General features: G+C 43.2%; 1 protein-coding gene across 3 annotated transcripts in view; it reads left to right on the top strand.

Annotated features, from left to right (window-relative positions):
- Nucleotides 1–24,621, top strand: part of TAX1BP1 (Tax1 binding protein 1) — a 384,787-nt gene that overhangs the window by 232,197 nt on the left and 127,969 nt on the right. For all 3 annotated transcript variants that reach the window (XM_063921979.1, XM_063921980.1, XM_063921981.1), the window contains one exon: nucleotides 2,997–3,155. In XM_063921979.1, the coding sequence (XP_063778049.1) occupies nucleotides 2,997–3,155 (159 nt within the window). The remainder of the gene's footprint in view (nucleotides 1–2,996; nucleotides 3,156–24,621) is intronic.

The following is a 24,621-nucleotide window of genomic DNA, read 5'->3' as shown; positions in this document are numbered from 1 at the left end:
GTATGGGGGGCTGATAGCCTTTTGTGTAAAAAAAAAAAAAAAAAGAGAATATTGTTTTTTGTAGCAGAACTACAAGTCCCAGCAAGCCTCCCCCGCAAGCTGGTACTTGGAGAACCACAAGTACCAGCATGCGGGGGGAAAACAGGCCCGCTGGTACCTGTAGTTCTACTACAAAAAAATACCCAAATAAAAACAAAACACACACACCATGATAGTACAACTTTATTACATACATGCACACCAACATACACACATACTTACCTATGTTGACACGAAGTAGTCGGTCCTCTTCTCCAGTAGAATCCAGGGGTACCTGTAAATAAAATTATACTCACAACAATCCAGTGTAGATCTGTCCTCTTCTGTTTGTAATCCACGTACTTGGCAAAATAAAAAAAATAAAAACCTGATCCACGCACTGAAAGGGGTCCCATGTTTACACATGGGACCCCCCCGTGACTGCTGTCAAAGAGGGTCCCTTCAGCCAATCAGGGAGCGACACGTCATGGCACTCTCCTGATTGGCTGTGCGCGCCTGAGCTGTCAGTCAGGCGGCGCACTGGAGATACAATGTAGCGCATAGGCGCTCCATTGTATCCAATGGTGGGAACTTTGCGGTCTGCGGTAGACCGCGAGGTTAAGTGGGGTCACTCTTGCGGGGCCACACATCGGATCAGATCGGATACACAGCCAAAATGCCCGATTTCACCCATTTTTATACAGCCGGAATGCCCGAATTGGGCTGAAATAGAGCATAATTGTTCTAGTGCATGGGGTCATCTAGCTATTATGGAGGTGACAGTACTGCAAGAGACCAGATTTTAAACTAAAGCAAAGGGCAGAGTCAAGAGTGACAACCAGACTGTGGGTTATCCTGCATTCAAATCCTTTATTCTCTACATATTGTCATTAAACCTCCACAACCACTAGTTTAATGCCGCTAATGTGTTCCTTCCATTGGCTGGAGCTCTCCTGAACTGTAATACAAAATGTACATGGGATAAAAACTATCTATTTGCTCTATCCTCCTCTTTCCTTAGCCTACCCTTACCCCAGCCCTGTGTTAAGTTGAAAAACAAGGAAGAAGCAAATATCTGTGTTACACACTGTTTATGTGTGTATTGTCATCTGTAGTTTTCTGAATAATTAAATACATCATTTTAAAAAATCCCCCCCCCCCCAAAATTTTTTTTAAAAAAAATATTAATACGAATGAATGGGAAACCTAGCGGGACAAAAAGATTGCACCCCCTGCATTACCCTCCACCCCTGCCAAGCAGGCACTATTGAATGAATCCTCTCGCCCCAGCATAGGCTGTATATGTTTGTTTTACCTGGCAACCTTCTCATTATTTCATAGTTATTTTTGCATGTAATAAATTTATATCAACTTAACATTTATTGACCACATAAAAATGTCTTACTCAATATAAATACATTCCCATCATAATTTGCAGTTTGACTTGTTGACGTTTTTACAATACATTCCCACTACTTTGGCACAATGCCTGGCTGGACATTTGCTGTGTTGTGCCACAATTGTCCTGCATTAAAAATGGCTTAGCTTAACTTCTACACAAGTATGCACTAGGTCTTCCAACTGCATAGCTTGAAACAGAATTACAATTTGATATTACTACGTAGTGCGTGAGACTGCACCATCATGGCATAATTGGGCCTAAAAGTGTTCTTGACACTAAGGGGGAGATGTATCAAACATTAGATAATGTGGAGAAGTTGCCCATAGTAACCGATCAGCCTCTAACTGTTAATTATTTATTTATTTTCAACATATTTTTATTGAAGCAATATATGTGTTACATACATAAACATTCACATTAGGTCAAACCTATGTTGGAAGGGTAAATGCGAGAAGGGAACAGATAAGAATACAATTGAGTCCTCAGTCAAGAGACATATCAGTTATAGTAAGAACAATAATATCACGTTTGTATGGAGCATGTCTCTGGAGGCATCAGTATCCATTGATTTAAAATCTAGTCCATTCAGCTGATCCAGACATATGCAGGCCAAGATGACAAAAAAAAACAACAAAAAAAAACACCCGTGTCCGTACGCCATCTCCCCCCCCAGCCGTCCACAGAGCCCAGAATGACGATCAGTTCTAAAGCACAATCGGCGGATCCCTCGCAACCGTTCTAGTTAAAAACTATTCTGTATTAGACAAGGAGTTATGGAGCTGCACCCTAACCGCTGTCGACAAGGTCGTTATATAGCTCTCCCATACTTCAAAAAATCTCTGTATCTTAGTATCTTTTTCTAGCAAAATTCCTATCCACTCCATCCTAAAGAGATAAAATAATTTGGCCTTAAATAAATAATGATAGTGTAGGTGGATCTCTAGCAATCCACACTTGCAGAATAGCCTACCTGGCCGCTATACTAACTGCCAGCAGCAGCTTTCTACTTCCCTGAGAGAGACATTGGTCCGGTGAGAAAATACAGAAAAGCGCCCATTCTGGGCACAATCTCCAATAGTTCACCAGGTTAGCCGTCAAGTAGTTCCTTATATTTATCCAGAACTGTCTAACCATAGGGCAGGTCCACAGGCAGTGATATAGGTCTGCCTGGGGAGCGCCACATTTCCAACATGCATGCGTGTCAGCTAGTCCTATCAGGCACCTTCTATGCGGCGATAAATATGTCCTGTGTAAAATATTAAGAGACATTTCTTTATACCTAGAAGAGGGAAATAATTTACAAGCCTTTACATGGGCCGCAAGTAAGTCAGTTGTCTCAATCCCAGGGAACTCTAACTGTTATTTTATAGACTGTATTAGATAGATGATAGCGAGCGGCAGCTTGTGCCCTAGACTGAATCCTAGTGATTTGGTAGGGTTGATACATAATGAATATGAATTCACACCGCAGGATGTTTGCCTACATTGTGTAGGTTGTAGACAACTTAAGAATACATGCGTTTAACTTACTGCTTAGTTTTGCTTGTTATTGATCAGCTGGGCTGTATATTTTCAGATAAAAATAGAAAAAACAATGAAAGAAAAGGAGGAATTGCTTAAGATAACCTCCATACTGGAGAAAGAGACAACCCAGCTGAGACAACACGTGGAAAGACTGGAGTGTGAACTGTCACGTGAAAGAGAGCTGTCTGACCAACTGGTTACAGAACGAGATGTAAGTTAATTGCATTATTTAGACCGCTTTCACACTGCAGTCACCTAAGATTGTTGCATATTGTGGTAACTAATAAAAGTGTGCAGCTCAGCCTATTAAGCATAATGACAGTAAATCAGACTACAAACCTATCTTACTCTACAATGTAAGTGTGTGCCCATGTACATTAATATTTTTGGAGGAAAAAGTGCAGTTCTAACCTTACCTTTTCTCCCAAATCCATTTGTATTGCCAAATCTAGTTTCTGATTATCTTGTAGAAGCGTCATAGATTGGCTGATGCTTGATGTCTCCTATTTGTGATGTTTATTCCTCGCAGCTTCCACCTATTGAGGGAAGACAGTTTTTCTATTTCTGTTCTTAAACTACAACTGCCATTCAGTACTGAAGAGTCACCTGTCATAAGTACTGCTCCTCTAGAGCAGCTACACGTTTGACTGTATAAAGCTGTATTGTATTTAGTTTACACTGCTTAATTCCATGTGCCTTAGTGAAAGGCAGGTACAGTGAAAGGCCTTGTGATTTATGGATGCCCCTTGGAAACCATTTATTGGTAAAGACTGTACTTCCCAGGTTCATGCTGTAAAAGTGGCCATGCAGATGGTGATCATGTTCTACCCCCTATTGTGTTCAGCCTGTCCATACATATATGTATCTGTATGACCAGATATGAGTGAGTGACAGTGAAGTAGAACTGTGATTGCATACACGGTACAGTGCAGTTATTGTCTGCCCAGTCGTACCAGCTATCCTGGTGTCACAATGAATGATATACTCTGATTACTTCATATATATACCTTAAGTCATGGGTCATTGGTTGTTTTCCAGCATAGGGAATTGGTTGTTCTCCAGCATAGGGCATTGGTTGTTCGCCAGTATAGGACATGTATTATTTCTTACCTTGGTTGGATGTACGTACCTTATTGAAAAATGTCAGTGTGCTGATTATTCCTTAAACTGTATTTCTGAGTGCACCCAAACCAATTAGCCCTAAACATAGATGTACATTTGTAAAACAATTTAATATCAATAAAATAATTAAAACATTGCCCACATAGTACAACTATAATTCATCCTTTAATAGATGCTCTTACGTATCTTGATGCCGTCAAGTGACCGGATTTGACATTGGCCAGTTCAAATCGTTTTTCGGCGACAGTAATGCGTTTTATTGGGGAAACAGCAGCCTGAAAATATTATTATTTTAATTTTAAGTATTGGATATTATTAATATTAGTATCATCTCCAAAGAGTTTATAATCTTAACCTAGTGCAATTTAGGTATCCTTTTTCTTTATCCCTCTATGTCTGACTGTCTCCCTCCCTCACTCTGTGTGTGTGTGTGTGTGTGTGTGTGTGTGTGTGTGTGTGTGTGTGTGTGTCTCTCTCTCTCTGTATGTATGTATGTATGTATGTATGTATGTGTGTATATATATATATATATATATATATATATATATATATATATATATATATTTCTCTAACGTCCTAAGTGGATGCTGGGGACTCCGTAAGGACCATGGGGAATAGCGGCTCCGCAGGAGACTGGGCACATCTAAAGAAAGCTTTAGGACTATCTGGTGTGCACTGGCTCCTCCCCCCATGACCCTCCTCCAAGCCTCAGTTAGATCTCTGTGCCCGAACGAGAAGGGTGCACACTAGGGGCTCTCCTGAGCTTCTTAGTGAAAGTTTTAGTTTAGGTTTTTTATTTTCAGTGAGACCTGCTGGCAACAGGCTCACTGCATCGAGGGACTAAGGGGAGAAGAAGCGAACTCACCTGCGTGCAGAGTGGATTGGGCTTCTTAGGCTACTGGACATTAGCTCCAGAGGGACGATCACAGGCCCAGCTTGGATGGGTCCCAGAGCCGCGCCGCCGGCCCCCTTACCAGAGCCAGAAGGCAGAAGAGGTCCGGAAAATCGGCGGCAGAAGACGTCCTGTCTTCAACAAGGTAGCGCACAGCACTGCAGCTGTGCGCCATTGCTCTCAGCACACTTCACACTTCGGTCACTGAGGGTGCAGGGCGCTGGGGGGGGGGCGCCCTGAGACGCAATAAAAACACCTTGGATGGCAAAAAATGCATCACATATAGCTCCTGGGCTATATGGATGCATTTAACCCCTGCCAGAATACATAGAAAAACGGGTAATAGGCTCCGCCCCCTTATCGGCGGCCTTATCTCCTCAGCACACTGGCGCCATTTTCCCTCACAGCTCCGTTGGAGGGAAGCTCCCTGGCTCTCCCCTGCAGTCACTACACTACAGAAAGGGTTAAAAAAGAGAGGGGGGCACTAATTAGGCGCAGTATTAACTATACAGCAGCTATAAGGGGAAAAACACTTATATAAGGTTATCCCTGTATATATATAGCGCTCTGGTGTGTGCTGGCAAACTCTCCCTCTGTCTCCCCAAAGGGCTAGTGGGGTCCTGTCCTCTATCAGAGCATTCCCTGTGTGTGTGCTGTATGTCGGTACTTTTGTGTCGACATGTATGAGGAGAAAAATGATGTGGAGACGGAGCAGATTGCCTGTAATAGTGATGTCACCCCCTAGGGGGTCGACACCTGAGTGGATGAACTGTTGGAAGGAATTACGTGACAGTGTCAGCTCTGTATAAAAGACAGTGGTTGACATGAGACAGCCGGCTACTCAGCTTGTGCCTGTCCAGACGTCTCATAGGCCGTCAGGGGCTCTAAAGCGCCTGTTACCTCAGATGGCAGATATAGACGCCGACACGGATACTGACTCCAGTGTCGACGGTGAAGAGACGAATGTGACTTCCAGTAGGGCCACACGTTACATGATTGAGGCAATGAAAAATGTTTTACACATTTCTGATAATACGAGTACCACCAAAAAAAGGGGTATTATGTTCGGTGAGGAAAAACTACCTGTAGTTTTCCTGAATCTGAGAAATTAAATGAGGTGTGTGATGATGCGTGGGTTTCCCCCGATAACAACTGATAATTTCTAAAATGTTATTGGCATTATATCCTTTCCCGCCAGAGGTTAGGGTGCGTTGGGAAACACCCCCTAGGGTGGATAAAGCGCTCACACGCTTGTAAGGGCTCTACCTTCGCCTGAGATGGCCGCCCTTAAGGATCCTGCTGATAGAAAGCAGGAGGGTATCCTAAAAGGTATTTACACACATACTGGTGTTATACTGCGACCAGCAATCGCCTCAGCCTGGATGTGCAGTGCTGGGTTGGCGTGGTCGGATTCCCTGACTGAAAATAATGATACCCTAGATAGGAACAGTATATTTTTGCCTATAGAGCATTTAAAAGATGCATTTCTATATATGCGTGATGCACAGCGGAATATTTGCCGACTGGCATCAAGTCTAAGCGCGTTGTCCATTTCTACCAGTAGAGGGTTATGGACACGTCAGTGGTCAGGTCAGAGGCGTATTCCAAACGGCATTTGGAAGTATTGCTTTATTAAGGGGAGGAGTTATTTGGGGTCGGTCTTTCAGACCTGGTGGCCACGGCAACAGCTGGGAATTCCACGTTTGTACCCCAGGTCGCCTCTCAACATGAGAAGACGCCGTATTATCTGGCGCAGTCTTTTCGTGGACAAGCGGGCAAAAGGTTCCTCATTTCTGCCCCGTGACAGAGCGAGAGGAAAAAGGCTGCAGAAATCAGCCAGTTCCCAGGAACAGAAACCCTCTCCCGCCTCTGCCAAGCCCTCAGTATACGCTGGGGCTTTACAAGCAGAATCAGGCACGGTGGGGGGCCCGTCTCAATGAATTTCAGCGCGCAGTAGGCTCACTCGCAAGTAGACCCCTGGATCCTTCAGGTGATATCTCAGGGGTACAAATTAGAATTCGAGACGTCTCCCCCTCGCCGTTTCCTAAAGTCGGCTTTACCGATGTCTCCTTCTGACAGGGAGACAGTTTTGGAAGCCATTCACAAGCTCTATTCCCAGCAGGTGATAATCAAGATACCCCTCCTGCAACAGGGAACGGGGTATTATTCCACACTGTTGTGGTACCGAAGCCGGACGGCTCGGTGAGACTGATTCTAAATCTAAAATCTTTGAACACTTACATACAGAGGTTCAAATTCAAGATTGAGTCACTCAGAGCAGTGATTGCGAACCTGGAAGAAGGGGACTACATGATGTCTCGGGACATCAAGGATGCTTACCTTCATGTCAAAATTTACCCTTCTCACCAAGGGTACCTCAGGTTTATGGTACAGAACTGTCACTATCAGTTCAGACGCTGCCGTATGGATGGTCCACGGCACCCCGGGTCTTTACCAAGGTAATGGCCGAAATGATGATATTCCTTCGAAGGAAGTGAATTTTAGTTATCCCTTACTTGGACAATTCCCTGATAAGGGTAAGATCCAGGGAACAGTTGGAGGTCGGTGTAGCACTATCTCAGGTAGTGTTGCGGCAGCACGATTGGATTCTCAATATTCCAAAATCGCACCTGGTTCCGACGACGTGTCTTCTGTTCCTAGGGATGATCCTGGACACAGTCCAGAAAAAGGTGTTTCTCCCGGAGGAGAAAGCCAGGGAGTTATCAGAGCTAGTCAGGAACCTCCTAAAACCGAGCCAAGTCTCAGTGCATCAATGCACAAGGGTTCTGGGTAAAATGTGGATTCCTACGAAGCAATCCCATTCGACAGATTCCACGCAAGAACTTTCCAGTGGGACCTGCTGGACAAATGGTCCGGGTCGCATCTTCAGATGCATCAGCGGATAACCCTGTCACCAAGGACAAGGGTGTCCCTCCTGTGGTGGTTGCAGAGTGCTCATCTTCTAGAGGGCCGCAGATTAGGCATTCAGGACTGGGTCCTGGTGACCACGGATGCCAGCCTGCGAGGCTGGGGAGCAGTCACACAGGGAAGGAATATCCAGGGCTTATGGTCAAGCCTGGAGACATCACTTCACATAAATATCCTGAAGCTAAGGGACATTTACAATGCTCTAAGCTTAGCAAGACCTCTGCTTCAAGGTCAGCCGGTGTTGATCCAGTCGGACAACATCACGGCAGTCACCCACGTAAACAGACAGGGTGGCACAAGAAGCAGGAGGGCAATGGCAGAAGCTGCAAGGATTCTTCGTTGGGCGGAAAATCATGTGATAGCACTGTCAGCAGTATTCATTCCGGGAGTGGACAACTGGGAAGCAGACTTCCTCAGCACGACCTCCACCCGGGAGAGTGGGGACTTCACCCAGAAGTCTTCCACATGATTAAAAACTCGACAGGTATTGCGCCAGGTCCAGGGACCCTCAGGCAATAAGCTGTAGACGCTCTGGTAACACCGTGGGTGTACCAGTCAGGGTATGTGTTCCCTCCTCTGCCTCTCATACCCAAGGTACTGAGATTGATAAGATGGAGAGGAGTAAGCTCTATATTCGTGGTTCCGGATTGGCCAAGAAGGACTTGGTAACCGGAACTTCAAGAGATGCTCACGGAGGATCCGTGGCCTCTACCTCTAAGAAGGGACCTGCTCCAGCAAGGACCCTGTCTGTTCCAAGACTTACCGCGGCTGCGTTTGACGGCATGGCGGTTGAACGCCGGATCCTGAAGGAAAAAAGGCATTCCGGATGAAGTCATCCCTATCCTGATCAAAGCCAGGAAGGATGCAACCGCAAAAACATTATCACCGCAATTGGCGAAAATATGTTGTGTGGTGCGAGACCAGTAAGGCCCGACGGAGGAAATTCAACTGGGTCGATTCCTACATTTCCTGCAAACAGGAGTGTCTATGGGCCTGAAATTGGGGTCCATTAAGGTTCAAATTTCGGCCCTGTCAATTTTCTTCCAAAAAGAACTAGCTTCAGTCCCTGAAGTTCAGACGTTTGTAAAAGGGGTACTGCATATACAGCCTCCTTTTGTGCCTCCAGTGGCACTTTGGGATCTCAATGTAGTTTTGGGTTCCAAAAGTCACATTGGTTTGAACCACTTAAATCTGTGGAGTTAAAATATCTCACATGAAAAGTGGTCATGCTGTTGGCCCTGGCCTGGGCCAGGCGCGTGTCAGAATTGGCGGCTTTATCCTGAAAAAGCCCTTATCTGATTTTCCATTCGGACAGGGCGGAATTGAGGACTCGTCCTCAGTTTCTCCCCAAGGTGGTTTCAGCGTTTCACCTGAACCAACCTATTGGTGGTGCCTGCGGCTACTAGGGACTTGGAGGCCTCCAAGTTGCTAGACGTTGTCAGTGCCCTGAAAATATTTGTTTCCAGGACGGCTGGAGTCAGGAAATCTGACTCGCTGTTTATCCTGTATGCACCCAACAAGCTGGGTGCTCCTGCTTCTAAGCAGACTATTGCTCGTTGGATTTGTAGTACAATTCAGCTTGCACATTCTGTGGCAGGCCTGCCACAGCCAAAAATCTGTAAATGCCCACTCCACAAGGAAGGTGGGCTCATCTTGGGCGGCTGCCCGAGGGGTCTCGGCTTTACAACTTTGCCGAGCAGCTACTTGGTCAGGAGCAAATACGTTTGTAAAATTCTACAAAATTGATATCCTGGCTGAGGAGGACCTGGAGTTCTCTCATTTGGTGCTGCAGAGTCATCCGCACTCTCCCGCCCGTTTGGGAGCTTTGGTATAATCCCCATGGTCCTTACGGAGTCCCCAGCATCCACTTAGGACGTTAGAGAAAATAAGAATTTACTTACCGATAATTCTTTTTCTCATAGTCCGTAGTGGATGCTGGGCGCCCATCCCAAGTGCGGATTGTCTGCAATACTTGTACATAGTTATTGTTACAAAAATCGGGTTATTATTGTTGTGAGCCATCTTTCAGAGGCTCCTCTGTTATCATGCTGTTAACTGGGTTCAGATCACAGGTTATACGGTGTGATTGGTGTGGCTGGTATGAGTCTTACCCGGGATTCAAAATCCTTCCTTATTGTGTACGCTCGTCCGGGCACAGTATCCTAACTGAGGCTTGGAGGAGGGTCATGGGGGGAGGAGCCAGTGCACACCAGATAGTCCTATAGCTTTCTTTAGATGTGCCCAGTCTCCTGCGGAGCCGCTGTTCCCCATGGTCCTTACGGAGTCCCCAGCATCCACTACGGACTATGAGAAATAGAATTATCGGTAAGTAAATTCTTATTATTATATATATATATATATATATATATATATATATATATATATATATATATATATAGAGAGAGAGAGATTGGTAATGTACTGTACTACTCACTAATATTACAATCCTTATCAAGGCCAATTCTTACTCCTTATTAAACCAATTCAATATAATGCATGAGCTTGTTGAAAAAGCAGATATTGCATATTCATAGTTAAAAATAGCAAGTGTACACAATTATGACTAAAAACAGTATTTTATTAAAAACAACTTAACATACAGAAAAGTGTAAAATGTAACAATATTGTTAGATCCCACTTGAGACGGACAGAAATTCCCAAGCTGCTTGTAATGAAGAGTAGGTATCACATTGATGTCTGTCAACAAACAACCCAACGTGTTTTGTCTCCTACCGAGCCTTCATCGGGGATATATTACAAGATTGGCTTTGTGGTGTAGGATAACCACCATTGCATATTATTATTTCTCATTATCAGCCATCCTTCATATGGAATATTACTCTAAGGGGGACATTTACTAAGCAGTAATAAGAGCGGAGACGTGGCCCCATCAACCAACCAGCAGCTCTGTATCATTTTAAAGTATACAAATTATAGATTGGTTGCCATGGGCAACTTCTCCACTGGCTCACTTCTCTGCTCTTATCACTGCTTAGTAAATGTCTCCCTAAGATGCTAGATACTAGATGGCTGGTGATAAATGCAGCAGCCAATCAGCTCCTAACTGTTAATTTACATATTGGAGCTTGCACCTTGCACTTATCACTTGTTTATCACTTCCTTATGCCTTCTCCAGGTTAATACATCTGCCTTTATATCATTAGGAGGAAAAAAACCTTGTACTGAACCAAGTTTTAAGAGTGTCCCCAAAAAAGTTTTTCTACTTTGTTTTTTGGGTCTTTCCAGAAACCTTTTCCTGTTTAAATTAGTAATCTATTTAGTCATATTTTCACTTGTAGTCTATGGGGTATATGCAATTGCGGTCGAATTGCCGCAAATGTCGAAAAACGGGACATTTTCGACACAAAAACATGATTCGACAATGCAATACAGTACTTTTCGACAATAAAACGGACTTTTCAGATTCGACTTTTTTAAATTCGACAGGTGACAAATTCGACATGTCTGCAATGGTAAAAATGCGGCTTTTCGACAAAAGTATATTCAATTAAAAAATGTCGATTCGACAACAGTGCTTTTCGACAGTAAATTAGTCTATTTCATTCCGCCTCACTTTGCTGGTGGAATCTAATAAAAAAAATGTAAAACATGTTTTTTTGTGTTTTTTTTTTTATTGCTAATAGCATATCTATTTATATTAGAAGGGATAAGGTACTTGGTTTGTCTATTAGGAGACACAACTATTATTTATATATTTTTTAAAATAATATATATTTTTTTTAACTGACTAAAATTGAGAGAGCATGGTTTTCAGTGGGAAGGGGCGGGAATGGGTTAAAATTCTGAAAAAAAAAATGCGTGGGGTCCCCCCTCCTAAGCATAACCAGCCTCGGGCTCTTTGAGCCGGTCCTGGTTGTAAAAATATGGGGAAAAAATTTACTGGGGATCCCCCGTATTTTTAGAACCAGCACCGGGCTCTGCGTCCGGTCCTGGTGCAAAAAATACGGGGGACAAAAAGCGTAGGAGTCCCTCGTATTTTTTGAACCAGCACCGGGCTCCACTAGCTGGGGAGATAATTCCACAGCCGGGGGACACTTTTATACCGGTCCCTGCGGCCGTGGCATTAAATACCCAACTAGTCACCCCTGGCCGGGGTACCCTGGAGGAGTGGGGACCGCTTAAATCAAGGGGTCCCCCCCCCTCCAGCCACCCAAGGGCCAGGGGTGAAGCCCGAGGCTGCCCCCCCCCATCCAAAGGGGTACCTGAAAATAAAATTATACTCCCCTAAATCCAGTGTCCTGTTATTATTTGTAATCCACGTAATTGGCAAAAAAAACAAACCGCATACCCGGACCACGGACTGAAAGGGGTCCCATGTTTACACATAGGACCCCTTTCCCCGAATGCTGAGACCCCCTGTGACTCCTGTCACAGAGGGTCCCTTCAGGCAATCAGGGAGCGCCACGTCGTGGCACTCTCCTGATTGCCTATGCGCGTCTAAGCTGGCAGATAGCGCATCGCACAGCCCCTCCATTATATTCAATGGTGGGAACTTTGCGGTCAGCGGTGAGGTTACCCGCACTCCTCCAGGGTACCCCGGCCAGGGGTGACTAGTTGGGTATTTAAAGCCACGGCCGCAGGGACCGGTATAAAAGTGTCCCCCGGCTGTGGCATTATCTCCCCAGCTAGTGGAGCCCGGTGCTGGTTCAAAAAATACGGGGGATCCCTACGCTTTTTGTCCCCCGTATTTTTTGCACCAGGACCGGACGCAGAGCCCGGTGCTGGTTCTAAAAATACGGGAGATCCCCAGTCAATTTTCCCCCCGTATTTTTACAACCAGGACCGGCTCAAAGAGCCCGAGGCTGGTTATGCTTAGGAGGGGGGACCCCACGCAATTTTTTTCTGTGTTTTTTAACCATTTTTGCGCCGTCGGAAAAGTCGAATCCAGGACGCACTTATCCGTCAATTGGTCCGTTTTTCGACAGCGGGACTGTCGAATCCGTTTTTTATTGAATATGTCGAATTCCGGCACCCGCCGGACGGAATTCGACGGCCGAATTGTGTTGAATTAAAAAACGGGCGAAAAAAAGCCGCAATTCGCCCGGATTTGCATATACCCCTATATCATAAGTCTCCTGCATGCATATTTATTGCCTTGATTTACATCTTTAGCTGATGAGAGTAATTGTAGCTATGACTGCTGTGATTTTTATTAAATGGGCTTTCCTATACAAGAAATTGGAAATCCTGCATTTTCCTCTGCTATGTAGAAGATAATGTAGAGTATAACTGGTGAGCTCATCAGTATAAGATAAGCAGGTATACAGAGTAAGTTCTCCACCAATTGATTGAATATCCCCGATCTTAAATTAGTTCCAAGTGCTTACACTCAGGGTGTGCTGCCGTGCTTTGAAACCCAGACTGAAGTTCAATGAGATGATGACAAGCAATATACTATAAGGTGCATGAGTTGTGTGTTTACAGAGTACAGGTTAATTCTATTAACCTCCTGCCACTTTGGCTTTTATGTTGTAAAACGATTAGAAAGCTTCAGGATTTTGGTATCAGGCTTGGATCACAACCATTTCCAGATGTGTTCCCGCGAGGAAAGGGCTGCCAGCAGCAGCAGTGCTTTCCAGCAATTTACTGCAATGTATTGCAACCTGTTTACCAGACATACTGTACAATTCTGAAACAAATGGCACATTACAGCTTATTCAAAGTCGACCGCAGTCCATGTATAACATTAACTGAATATTATTCATTATCTAAACACCTTTCTGGGCACAGACTTTACCTTTATAAATTCACTTTATTTCATTCAAAATAATGTTTTCTGACATTAAACGTTTCTTACCATCTGCTTATTTTGGCAAGATCTATTTTAGAAGCAGAACCAAGGGAGTTTTTCTTCAGTATTGACTAAAACGTGCACAGCCGACAGGAATTAACACATGAGCATCGTAGCCCTGGCTGACATACTCTGCAGGGTATAAAAGTCAGATAATAAAAATATGAATACATTGCTGGAAATACAGATATTCAACATTCTGGTTCCTGAAATCACTCTGGACTGGTCATAAAACGTACACAGTATGAGCAATGTCCAATATATGTAGCTGAATAACTATAATTGCCTTATGTTTTAATGAGCTTTTATGAATATTCCATTTTTCTCTGTGGCTGACAGACCTTTCTAAGTGACGGTTTTGCCCCTCTGTCCAGTTAGGTTGTGTGTTTCAGTTGTCGGGGTTTGAGGTGTTTAATTTAGGGAGCATGGTTAGAGGTAGCAGTGGTACATCAGTTGCTGTAGAAAGGGAAGTGTTGGGCATGATCACATTAATGCTAGCTATCTAGCATGATATTCTAAATGCAAATGACAAGTTTTGGTAGGATTTTTCTCGTTTCACTGGCGCAAAATGTCAGAGTTATCAACTCTTAGGGGTAAATTTACTAACTTCTAAGAGAATTGGTGATGTTGTCCATAGCAACCAATCAGATGCCATCTATCATTTCTCTATTGCCTTTTAGAAAATGAGAGACAGCATCTGATTGGTTGCTATGGGCAACATCACCGGTTCTCTGTTTTACAGCCTTAAGTTATGTTCTTTTGTGACTCGCTGTATTCTTCACAGCATGCAGAGCTTGACACTATAATACTGCATGGCTTTGTCAGTCTAGGACTAAAATACTTGTGTTCCAGTGGGTTTCAAATTTATGTTCCCTTTTTATTAGTTAATGAAGAAAATGCGTCATAATTGTACAATAAATATATATATATTATAAAATATGTATTGTAAAGTCCACTCATGTAATTCCATTTGCATAATGCTGGGGTAGCAACCGAGATAGATCCAATTGCAGGGTCCAAATAAATAGTAATAATAACAGGTGCACTCAGCAGACTTGAAGCAGAACTTTATTTTTCACACAGAGAGACAGCCATCAGTCATCAATGTTTCGGTCCCGACTGATGGCCGTAAAGTTCTGCTTAAAGTCAGGTGAGTGCAAATATCATTTTATTACAGGGAAGAGCAAATTCCTATTATGGCTGTGAAGTTTATAGGCTCATCTGACAATATTGGCCATATACTATGTGCACAACAGTAGCATGGTAATAAAGATAATGGCATAAGAGTGCTACTGTAGGTAAGATGTTTATGATTCATGCAGACTCTCTTCAGGCTATAGACCTGCTAATTGTAACCTCAAGCACAGGAGTAATATCTATCTATCTATCTATCTATCTATCTGTGCTTTTATATATATATATCCGTCGTCAGGACATTAATATATATATATATATATATATATATATTAATGTCCTGACGACGGAGATTAAGGGGTATATTCAATTAAAGTCGGATCCATTCCGACATGTATTTGTCGGAATGGATCCGACAACCCCTATTCAATCGCATCTAAAATTCGACTTTTTTAAGTCGAATTTTAGATGGGACCCAGAAGAGGGGAGGCGAGCCGCGGGGGGACAGCCAGCGGCAGCCAGAGGAGATCAGCGCTACGGAGTAGCGCTACAGCAGGATGTCACTCACCCGCCCGACCTCACGGCAGCTTCCACCTGGCTCCAGCAGTGTGCTGCAGCCGGGTGGAAGCTGCCGTGAGGTCAGGTGGGTGAGTGACATCCAGCTGCAGCGCTGATCGTAGCGCTGATCTCCTGTATGTCCGCCAGCTGTCCCCCGGTCTCCCTACGGCTCCCCCCACCCCCTCGCCTCCTCCGGGTCCATCTCATTCCGACATCATTTTGATGTCGGATTGAGATAGTCGAAAACTATGATGTCGGATTTGGCCCCGTTTTCGACATCAACACGTGGATCGGCAGCTATTCCGCTGATCCACGTGCTTTTCGACAAGTCGAATGCCTCGACTTGTCGAAAAGCTCTGAATAGGTAGAATCAGGATTCGACCTTAAAAAGTTGAAAACTGACGTCTTTTCGACAGACGCCAGTTTTCGACTGCAATTGAATATACCCCTTAAGGTCTCCGAAACATAGACCGCACCTTTTTCTAAAAAGCTATTGTTTCATGGAGTGCCGCTTATTCTTCACCCTGTGATATACATGCTATTAATTCAGGCACCGGAACCAGTTGTTAAGCATAACAGAGTGCCGGACACAGACTACATATATATATATATATATATATATATATGTATGTATGTATGTATGTATGTGTGTGTGTATATATATATGTATATGTATATGTATATATATATATATATATATATATATGTGTATGTATATATATATATATATATATATATATATATATATATATATATATATATATGTGTGTATGTATATATAAATAAAATCTGCAGTTAAGCACAGTTTTGAGCTGCCTTATTCACAGACGAGCGCCTTGGCTGATCCATAATTCTGTGATCTCTCGGCTTAGAATAAAGGTAGTTTACCTGGGTTTGGCAGCATGGCACACAATAGTATGCAATAAACAAAGTAATCTTACAGTTCTGGAGCCTCTTAAATGTAATTGATGGCAAGCCTGACGTCATAACTGATAAGATGGATGATTCACATAATGGCGTTTCCTTTCCTATTGCAAGGTTTATGTTTAACCGCATACAAAGGTAAATTTGCTCTGGCAGGATGAGAAATTGTAATTGCTTCAACTTTTATTGGACTAAAGGTGTTTTGTGGCTAGAAATGCATCCTGTACATAAGAATAGAGTGGAGACAGCGTGTCCAGCAAAACCAGACAATAGATTGTACAGAAAACTGAAAAGCCATGTTTCTGTGATGTCTCATTAATGTAATGCTGGATTGGTATAGGCACGGCACAGCCAAACATTGCGGAGGCTAGCCGCTTAAAAGCAATGTCTGTGTATTTACACATTAAAGTCTTAAAAAAGATATAATGCTATAGTTACATATAAAAAAAATGTTTTTGTCTGTGTGCGTATATATCAGATTTTAAGCATTCAATTTGTAAATGTTTATTAGAACAAATTCTGTTGGTCTAATTTTTTCAAGACTGATATTCTGCATAAAAAGATTTGTATGTATGAAATCCTCATAGTGTGTTTTTTAGATCCTCGGATTTGCAGTAAGCTGTGCTTTGGAAGTGGAGATCATATTTTATTGGAAGGGGGAGGTGTAGTTCTCTGGTTGTTTTGTAATCTTCTGTTGCCCTCTAGTGGTGGAACATTGTGACATTATGGCGTTGTAAATAGTTGGGTCAGGCAAGTCAAAGAACATGCTGAATAATACTAAATACAAGCAATACTTGTACATAATACAATATATAGTATACAAATTTTGGTTCAGGCTACTTTCCTCTCAGTTCTAAGAATTGCATACAAATCAAGTTCTGTTCTGTTAAGAGGAGTACAGGGATGTCATTGCATTGTTTTATTGTGTTTTTGCTTTAGGTATTATTTCATTCTTTTGCTGTACTGTTTTTTTTTTTTTCCCCCTGTTTTTATTTTTCCCTGTGTAATATTATTCTAAAATATTTTTGTGGCAATCAGGAAAAGAGGTAGAAAACATAATAAATGACTGCATTTTACACCTCCATAGAGAATTACAGAACTAAAAGAAAAAACGTACATGCTGTCTATTTAATATAGTTATTGCAAGTGAAAAAGACGCTTCCCAGAAAAAAATGCTTATGTTTTAATCATACCTATTAGAGTGTTGTTTTTTTGTGTAGAACACACTTAGGGGGGTAGTTAATTAGCCACGATATCGCGGTTTCCTGATAAATTATGTTAAATACGATAATTCGCTATCCTATTAGTGGCAATAAGTCTCCATAGGGTTTATCGCAGATTTCTCTTCACCATCTCTGAGCTGGTGATAAGTAGTGCGAATTCCCTATTTTAAGCTAAAAATGTTGGGATTTGGTTCTGAACCCCTGGGACACCCCCTGAATGACTAATAATGCACTTAGAAGTTTTTAATAGTTATTTTTAATTGGCAACGACATGTCATTTTTGGGTTCAAAAAAATCCAAAGTGATGGTAATTGGGGTACAAGGTATGGGACAGGTGCATTGGGGTGCTTTATGAGTGGGACAAGTGTTTTTAGGTTTGCAGGTGGGATTAATTGGTCTGTTTCCACTATTTTTTTTAAAAGTCCCACTAAAATGACCCAAATATATACTTATACCCATTTGTATGTACCCCAAATTTAATGACTGCACTTATTTTGCAGTAAAAAATTGCTTTTCATAATTTTTCAATATTTAATAAAAAAAGGCATAACAGCCATTTGACCCGATTTAATGACGCAAATTAGTTATATTATGGCCACTAATAAACTTCTGTAATGTTTTCCGATATTGGGCTTTCATTTTTGGGGGTACAGGCACATTTCCCCACTTTTTCCTATGCTTTTGCCAGTTAGAATTATCGCGCCATTGCCATTATAGAGCGATTTGGATTAGGATATGATAGGTGTGATAAATGGAGGCGCACATGCTGCGATAACCCGATTTTTTGGGAGATAGGTGCAATAACATTAGCCGCGGCTAATTATATAACCCCCCCATTTGAAGAAAAGTGTTATATAAATTCTTCTTCTTCTTCCTCTACCTCTTCCTCGCTCTTGTGTATCTTCTCTTTTGTAATATTTACTGAGTTTACAGCTTTGAGTCGGCAACAAGTTTTGTTTTTTTAGTGTTGTAATCTAGTCAGTGTGGCTACTTTATCACTGTTCTCAGTACTAGATCACTAGTTAAAGTTTTGGAAGAGTCAGATGTGATATACCTTATATATGTCTAAATTGACCTTATTTCATACTAACCATGGCCAAACTACTTTGTATAAAAACACACTGGCCGTTTAGACTTTAGACACCACACAAGCAGACCTGTTCCTACAAAGTGATATTTCATCTTTATTGAAACCTTATGTACTGTTTTTATTACTGTACATTTAGGAAATACCATAATTAGAAACAAACCATATTTTTTCCTTGAATGCATACATAACCCTGCTAGACAATGGTGTCTGTACCCATGTATGCATGGGTGAAGTTATCCAGTGCTTCATATGGTGCCGCTCAGTCATGTAGCTGCTTCCTAGTGAATGCTAATCTGCATTGAGTGGTGTAGGTGGCAGGCCAGATGCAATGTAAAGGTACATTATTTGCAAAATGTGCACTCAAAAACAATGTGATTATTAGCTAAATAAGGTTACTATCACGTGTGAAAGAGGTTTTGCTCAGTGTCTTTGTGAGGTGTGGTACCCACTAATGTTAATCGCATATATTTTACTAACGTTTAAAATACTTGAAAATGGGTCAGAAAATACAGCCAGTTTGTAATCATAACACACTAATTTTTTTTTCCTTAAGGGCCCCATACACTAGGACGATAATGCACGATTTCATCTGATTTCAAGCATTCGGCCCGCATTCGGATGAAATCGGGCATTTTGGAGGTGTTTCCGATCCGATGCGTGTTCCCATGAGCATCGGATCGGATTTTCCAGATTGAATGTGCTGCACATTCAATCATATTCGACCCGCAGGCATGGCTGGGATCGTCCAAGATACAATGTATGCAAAAGGACAGCAGATACATTGTATGCAAAAGGACAGCAGATACATTGTATGCAAAAGGACAGCAGATACATTGTATGCAAAAGGACAGCAGATACATTGTATGCAAAAGGACAGCATACAATGTATCTTGGGCGATCCTGCCACCCGGGAGGCTGCCGGGGTGATCGCCAGCCACATGTCAGACGGACATGTCGCGTATGTGTATGGGGCCCTTTATACTTGTGTTTGTGGCATCTAATGTTTAAGAACACATTTTGTGCTTTTATGAAGTTTGCCAGAAGTGAAACGCTTTAGGAAACCTTCTAATAAGGCACATTTATTAACCTGGAGAAGGGCTAAAGTAGTGATAAAGTGCAAGGTGATAACGCACCAGCCAATCATTATGGATTTGAAAAATGACAGGAGCTGATTGGCTGATGCGTTATCCCCTTGCACTTACTGCTTTATCACTTCTCCAGGGTTAATACATCTGCATAGCATTGTACTTCTGCACCCACACAGTTTATATTATGGTGCCATCCAGTGGCTTGTTACCAGATCCAGGGAGCCAGTTCATCGCTCAATATATAGCCATATGCTCTTAGCGACCCCTCCAGAGAGCCAAAGTGTTTCAGTACCAGCAGAAGCAAAATTATGCGACTGTCAGGTCAAAAAGGACACTCTTAGGCTTCCTTCATATAGAGTACTCCATGTTGTACACAGAGGAATGCTGGGTTCCTTTACTGATCCGAAACATTTAGGCAGAGTATCCCCATGTAGGTTTTGAAGCATGATGGCGTAGCATCTAATTATTTAACTTTAAGTAACAGGGCTCCTTAAATGACGTAGTCTACATACTGTACATCATATTGACCGAATAGAATATGTTATGTGACATAGATGGAGCTCACCGTGGTCAAAGCTGGCCCTAACCAATATGATGCCCTAGGCAAGATTTTGGCTGGTGCCCACTAGCACCGCCGCTAGTTCTGCAGGAGATGCCTGTCATGAGTCAGCTGGCAGCTCTGCTAACGTCGGGTGCCTTTTGTTTATGAAAATGCATCTTCTTTGTATTACTATGTGTCTAGGGGCACAAGCAGCTTATGCTGATTAAAATGATATGCAGCATGCCTATATTCTGTGTGTGACTGTGGCTGTATCTGCATACGAAATGCTACATTACAGTGATTTCCAGGAATACACTGCAATGTAGCATTTTGTATGCAGATACAGCCGCAGTCACACACAGAATATAGGCATGCCGCATATCATTTTAATCAGCAGAAGCTGCTGGTGCCCCTAAGCATACCAAATGCCTTAGGCATTTGCCTAGTTTGCCTATGCCTAAGGCCGGCTCTGACAGTGGTGACTCTCCAGCTTCTAGATAATGTTATAAAGGTTGACTGGGCATGCTAGGACATGTAGTTCCCAACAGCAACAACAGAAATTGCAAACCTCTGATGGAGGCACTAGTATGTTTCATAGGCATTTATTATTTTGGGCTGCAGAGAAAAATTAAAAGTGCAAGTTTGGAAAGAAGACTTGTGAGTTCATATGTCTCTGTACAACCCCTGGGCGCTTGTAAAAGTTATTTTCTTAATTACTGTTGCTCAGAGCATGATTTTCACAATTAATGAGTAAACACAGCCCTCATTATATTTTATTGTACCTGAAAAGTTTGTAGCTAACTTGGATGCTGTCCAGTGCCATTTCTTCAAATCCTGAACGCTGCGGGTTGGTCGGTCTCTTTTGCTGCCAGCTGTGCTAGTACCTGAGGTTCCCGAGTCCTGTTTTCTACATCAGGATAATAAGACACCATATTAATGTGATGCTCTCTGTATAATCTACAACTACATGCCGCCATGACATGATGCTTTGCGGTTTTCCCCCATCCTTGGTAACATTGTTGAAATATTTGTTTTGTAACTTTTTTTAACCTACTTATCAAGTTTAGAGAAAAAAATAAAAAATAGATCCAGTTCCATCTCATGCTTTTCTCATTCTGTAGCAGTCACGTATATTGAATTCTTGCATCATCCAGATTAGAACCCACATACTGTATAATGCTTTTCTGCTGTGGTTTAGAGAGAGACTATTTTTGTGTGTATTGCTGCATCTGTTCTTTTAGGATTCATGTAAATTGTGATTCGGCTGCCCACAACATAGAATTCTGCTGAATATGTATGTCCTATGGTAATAGTATCATTCTCTTTATACAGTGCTCTCTGTTTATACAAGCACTATGTCATGGGCCAAAATAGGTGTTCCCAGAGGGGTAAAGTAATGGAACATTTTAATACATGTTTAATGTGCAGAGATTGTCTAGTCATATACAATGGTAGTTAGAATCTCGGCAGCAGAATCCAGACGCTCAAACTCCAGACGGATCCTGACAGTAAGTATTTGGGTTATGTACTTTGTGGAGGATTAGGGATAGCAGGAGGGGTGGGTTAGGATTAGGGTAGCAATACCTACTAAATTCTGTTGTGATTTAGAACATAGGGATTCTGACCCACCTGCATGCTGGGCGCCAGGATATCTTACCCAACCCGTTATAAAAGGGGTGGCCTAAATAACGAGCACTGTACTTCATTTCTGAAGTGCTCATTCAACATCGTTGTATATTTTTTCCTAATAAATACAACTCCTGATTTTACTGCTTTGCATCCTTTTTAATTTGTGTTCACTTATCTCTCTCTCTCTCTCTCTCTCTCTCTCTCTCTCTCTCTATATATATATATATATATATATATATATATATTTCTCTATCGTCCTAGTGGATGCTGGGGTTCCTGAAAGGACCATGGGGAATAGCGGCTCCGCAGGAGACAGGGCACAAAAAGTAAAGCTTTTCCGATCAGGTGGTGTGCACTGGCTCCTCCCCCTATGACCCTCCTCCAGACTCCAGTTAGATTTTTGTGCCCGGCCGAGAAGGGTGCAATCTAGGTGGCTCTCCTAAAGAGCTGCTTAGAGAAAGTTTAGCTAGGTTTTTTATGTTACAGTGATTCCTGCTGGCAACAGGATCACTGCAGCGAGGGACTGAGGGGAGAAGGAGTCAACTCACCTGCGTGCAGGATGGATTGGCTTCTTGGCTACTGGACATCAAGCTCCAGAGGGACGATCACAGGTACAGCCTGGATGGTCACCGGAGCCGCGCCGCCGGCCCCCTTGCAGATGCTGAAGACAGAAGAGGTCCAGAATCGGCGGCTGAAGACTCCTGCAGTCTTCTAAAGGTAGCGCACAGCACTGCAGCTGTGCGCCATTTTCCTCTCAGCACACTTCACACGGCAGTCACTGAGGGTGCAGGGCGCTGGGAGGGGGGCGCCCTGGGAGGCAAAATGAGTACCTATAAAGGCTAAAAATACCTCACATATAGCCCTAGAGGCTATATGGAGATATTTAACCCCTGCCTGATTTCTCAAAATAGCGGGAGACGAGCCCGCCGGAAAAGGGGCGGGGCCTATCTCCTCAGCACACGGCGCCATTTCCTCTCACAGCTCCGCTGGTCAGGACGGCTCCCAGGTCTCTCCCCTGCACTGCACTACAGAAACAGGGTAAAACAGAGAGGGGGGGCAAATTTATGGCGATATTTTTATATAACAAAGCAGCTATAGGGGAGCACTTATTATAAGGCTATCCCTGATATATATATAGCGCTTTTGGTGTGTGCTGGCAAACTCTCCCTCTGTCTCCCCAAAGGGCTAGTGGGTCCTGTCTTCATTAGGAGCATTCCCTGTGTGTCTGCTGTGTGTCGGTACGTGTGTGTCGACATGTATGAGGACGATATTGGTGTGGAGGCGGAGCAATTGCCAAATATGGGGATGTCACCTCCTAGGGGGTCGACACCAGAATGGATGCCTTTATTTATGGAACTACGGGATAGTGTCAACACGCTAAAGCAGTCGTTTGACGACATGAGACGGCCGGACAATCAATTAGTGCCTGTCCAGGCGACTCAAACACCGTCAGGGGCTGTGAAACGCCCTTTGCCTCAGTCGGTCGACACAGACCCAGACACAGGCGATGACTCCAGTGGTGACGGTGACGAATCAACCGTATTTTCCAGTAGGGCCACACGTTATATGATTTTGGCAATGAAGGAGGCGTTACATTTAGCTGATACTACAGGTACCACTAAACAGGGTATTATGTGGGGTATGAAAAAACTACCTATAGTTTTTCCTGAATCAGAAGAACTAAATGACGTGTGTAATGAAGCGTGGGTTGCCCCTGATAAAAAGCTGATAATTTCAAAGAAATTATTGGCATTATACCCTTTCCCGCCAGAGGTTAGGGAGCGCTGGGAAACACCTCCTAGGGTGGACAAGGCGCTAACACGCTTATCTAAACAAGTGGCGTTACCCTCTCCTGAGACGGCCGCACTTAAAGATCCATCAGATAGGAGGATGGAAAATATCCAAAAAAGTATATACACACATGCAGGTGTTATACTACGACCAGCTGTAGCAACTGCCTGGATGGGCAGTGCGGGGGTAGTTTGGTCAGAATCCCTGATTGAAAATATTGATACCCTGGACAGGGACAATATTTTACTGTCGTTAGAACAAATAAAGGATGCATTTCTTTATATGCGTGATGCACAGAGGGATATATGCACACTGGCATCACGGGTAAGTGCTATGTCCATTTCGGCCAGAAGAGCTTTATGGACGCGACAGTGGACAGGCGATGCGGATTCAAAACGGCATATGGAAGTTTTGCCGTATAAGGGGGAGGAGTTATTTGGAGTCGGTCTATCAGATTTGGTGGCCACGGCTACAGCCGGGAAATCCACCTTTCTACCTCAAGTCACTCCCCAACAGAAAAAGGCACCGACTTTTCAACCGCAGCCCTTTCGTTCCTTTAAAAATAAGAGAGCAAAGGGCTATTCATATTTGCCACGAGGCAAAGGTCGAGGGAAGAGACAGCAACACGCAGCTCCTTCCCAGGATCAGAAGCCCTCCCCGGCTTCTACAAAAGCCTCAGCATGACGCTGGGGCTTCTCAAGCGGACTCGGGGACGGTGGGCGGTCGTCTCAAAAATTACAGCGCGCAGTGGGCTCACTCGCAAGTAGATCCCTGGATCCTGCAGATAATATCTCAGGGATACAGGTTGGAATTAGAGACAGATCCACCTCGCCGTTTCCTGAGGTCTGCTTTACCAACGTCCCCCTCCGAAAGGGAGACGGTGTTGGAAGCCATTCACAAGCTGTACTCTCAGCAGGTGATAGTCAAGGTACCTCTTCTGCAACA

Source organism: Pseudophryne corroboree, chromosome 5, assembly GCF_028390025.1.
Source record: "Pseudophryne corroboree isolate aPseCor3 chromosome 5, aPseCor3.hap2, whole genome shotgun sequence".
Taxonomy (NCBI): Eukaryota; Metazoa; Chordata; class Amphibia; order Anura; family Myobatrachidae; genus Pseudophryne; species Pseudophryne corroboree.
Note: the sequence above shows the minus strand (reverse complement) of the source record. Positions and strands in the feature narration are given on the sequence as shown.